This window comes from Octopus bimaculoides, chromosome 14 (assembly GCF_001194135.2).
Source record: "Octopus bimaculoides isolate UCB-OBI-ISO-001 chromosome 14, ASM119413v2, whole genome shotgun sequence".
Taxonomy (NCBI): Eukaryota; Metazoa; Mollusca; class Cephalopoda; order Octopoda; family Octopodidae; genus Octopus; species Octopus bimaculoides.
Genome location: NC_068994.1, coordinates 6,726,074 through 6,728,573, shown reverse-complemented (window position 1 = coordinate 6,728,573; position 2,500 = coordinate 6,726,074). Strand labels below are relative to the sequence as shown.

At 32.8% G+C, this 2,500-nt stretch overlaps 1 protein-coding gene across 4 annotated transcripts in view; it reads right to left on the bottom strand.

Moving 5' to 3' along the window:
• The window catches only part of LOC128249357 (galactosylceramide sulfotransferase-like), an 8,551-nt gene that overhangs the window by 3,703 nt on the left and 2,348 nt on the right, over nucleotides 1–2,500 (bottom strand). For 2 of the 4 annotated variants that reach the window (XM_052972662.1, XM_052972660.1), the window contains exons 2-3: nucleotides 1,712–1,874; nucleotides 1–323 (exon numbers count right to left, since the gene is read on the bottom strand). The exon at nucleotides 1–323 is cut by the window's left edge. In XM_052972662.1, coding sequence (XP_052828622.1) covers nucleotides 1–323; nucleotides 1,712–1,874 — 486 coding nt within the window. The remainder of the gene's footprint in view (nucleotides 324–1,711; nucleotides 1,875–2,500) is intronic. The other 2 variants (XM_052972661.1, XM_052972663.1) reach the window with 2 other exon arrangements.

Below are 2,500 nucleotides of genomic sequence, written 5' to 3'. Positions count from 1 at the left end.
AGTTGCTGTAAACTATCCGATTCTCCATAGCCACCCTGTATGATTTTTCGAAACTGAGAAGTTCGTTTTTTGGCGAGATGGCGGCCAGACAATATTGCATTGAAAACTTTATAGCTATACACAATGTGGTTGCACAGAATATGAACTGCTTCGTTGTTTGGTGGCATTAAAATTCGAGAATTAAATGTCTTATTGTAAGATGGATAGGACCATTTTTCATGGCTTAAATAGTTGTTCTCTTTTGGTAGTATAAAGTTCAACTTCCGCTTTAATCCAAAAGTTTGGAGAATGTTCATTACTGTTGTACTTCCAGCTTTATGGACCTATAAAATAGAATTTTTGTTGTACAATAACAGCAGCTAAATATAGAAGAATATTCATTTATTAAATAAATTCATTGAAATATAGTTCATATAAGCTGTATGTCCTGTTTAATAAACCTGTAAAATAACTTAAGATGAACTCCCTGCCGAATAAATTTACAAGTTCTTTGCCATTTTACTCTCTATCATATAAGTACATACGTAGATATATAAATATATAACATTATTTTCAAAGGAAGAAATAAGACTTACAGAGGTAATTTATATTTTTCGTTACTTTAAACATAAAGCTGAAACTCTGTCAGTTACGACGACTATTGCTTCAGTTGATCCGACCAACGGAACAGCCTGCTCGTGAAATTAACATACAAGTGGCTGAGCAATCCACAGACACGCGTGTCCTTAACATAGTTCTTAAGGAGATTCCACCTGACACAGAATGGAACCAGGCTGACCCTTTGAATTACAAGTATAAATCATTGCTGAGTGGACTGGAGCAATGTGAAATAAAAGTCTTATTCAAGGACATAACTACATCACCATGTGATTATTTTATAAAAGGTTTTAAATGTTTTAGCATTCATGGGCATCTATGAAAACAACTAAAGTTTCTTTCAAAGTTTCTATTGAAGAGGGAAAAAATTTGAGGACAATATCTCATATATACCTCGAATGTACAAAGCGAACAGAGCGTGTCTTAATTTTTGTATGGTATGGGAAGCAAATTAATTTTCATTAATGCTATAATTTATCTCCTTATTTAAAAAAAAAACAAAAGCATATAATCGGACAAGATAGTTTCGGTACGTCTAAGTTGGTTTCAGAAGGTGTGTTTGTGTTATATATACGTTGTCTCAAAAGAATCAGCAGTTAAATATGCATATGAATTTGTTTAATGTTGAGTAGTAAACAATACATTCGGAGATGCATTTACAATTGTGTAGTAATATGTTGGGCGTATGCTGATGCAAATTTGATTCTTACTTGTTAGAGATTGCGAAAAATGAATGTTGTAGTTGAATAAGAAACTTTTATAGAATTCTAATTAAAATATTTTGTAATGAAGTGTTTTTGAAGCATTTTAATATGTATTTTAGCCACAGATATGGAAAGCTTCTTTCTATAAAAATGTGGGCAAAAGCAGATTATATCCTTCGTTTAGTTTCGAATATAAGTTTGTAGGTTTCATTATCTTATATATCTTTTTGTTTTTCCAGAGAATAAGACTTTAATGCAATACTCCGAAACTTTACGGAATGTAGCATTGTCGGAAAATTGGTTGAATGAGTGTAAAGGGCTGACTAGGTTAAGTAAAATATTATTTAGCTGTGTGATTGCATGTTGGCTACGAAAAGTAAGTAAGGCTAGATGGGTTTTTTTATACAAACCTTAATAAATATTATATATTCTTGTGGGAAGCAATGCATTTCTTTATGAGGCTGGTCGCTATGGAACAATGTCGTATTATTGGAGAGTATAAGAACAAGCATAAGACAGAACAAAATCAATAACAGAAACTGATATTGTAGTTTCTTTCTTAGCGGTGGAACTCTGTAACAAAGAATTGTGAATTATAAATATTAAGACTTGAAATTATTTCATCGAGGTGAGGGGATTTGGCATAATAAACATTCTGTTGTTTTTTATTGTTGTAGTGGATGTTCATATGTTTGTGCTGTTGTTATTGTTGTTTGACCTAGTAACACGTAAAACTCAACCGAAGCAGTAGTAAAACTAACTATTGTTACTTAGCACAATATTGACTCGAAATCACTGAAAGATTGCGTTTCCCTCCAGAAACAGTTCCGCATCCATAGGATGAATTTGTTTCTGGAGAGAAACGCAATCTTTCAGGATGACAATGCACCAATTCACACAGCTAAAGTTGTTACTGAATGGCACAAGGAACATTCTAGTGAAGTTGAACATCTTATCTAGCCACCACAGTCCCCAGATCTCAATATTATTGAACATTTATGGTGCATTTTAGAAAAACAAATAAGGAGTCAATATCCTCCACCATCATCACTACAAGAACTGGAGACTGTTTTAGTAGAAGAATGGACAAAAATTCCTTTGGAAACAATTCAAATTTTGTACGAGTCCATACCTCGTAGAATTCAAGCTGTAATTACTGTGAAAGGCAGTCCTAGCCCATATTAAAATAAATTTGTTTG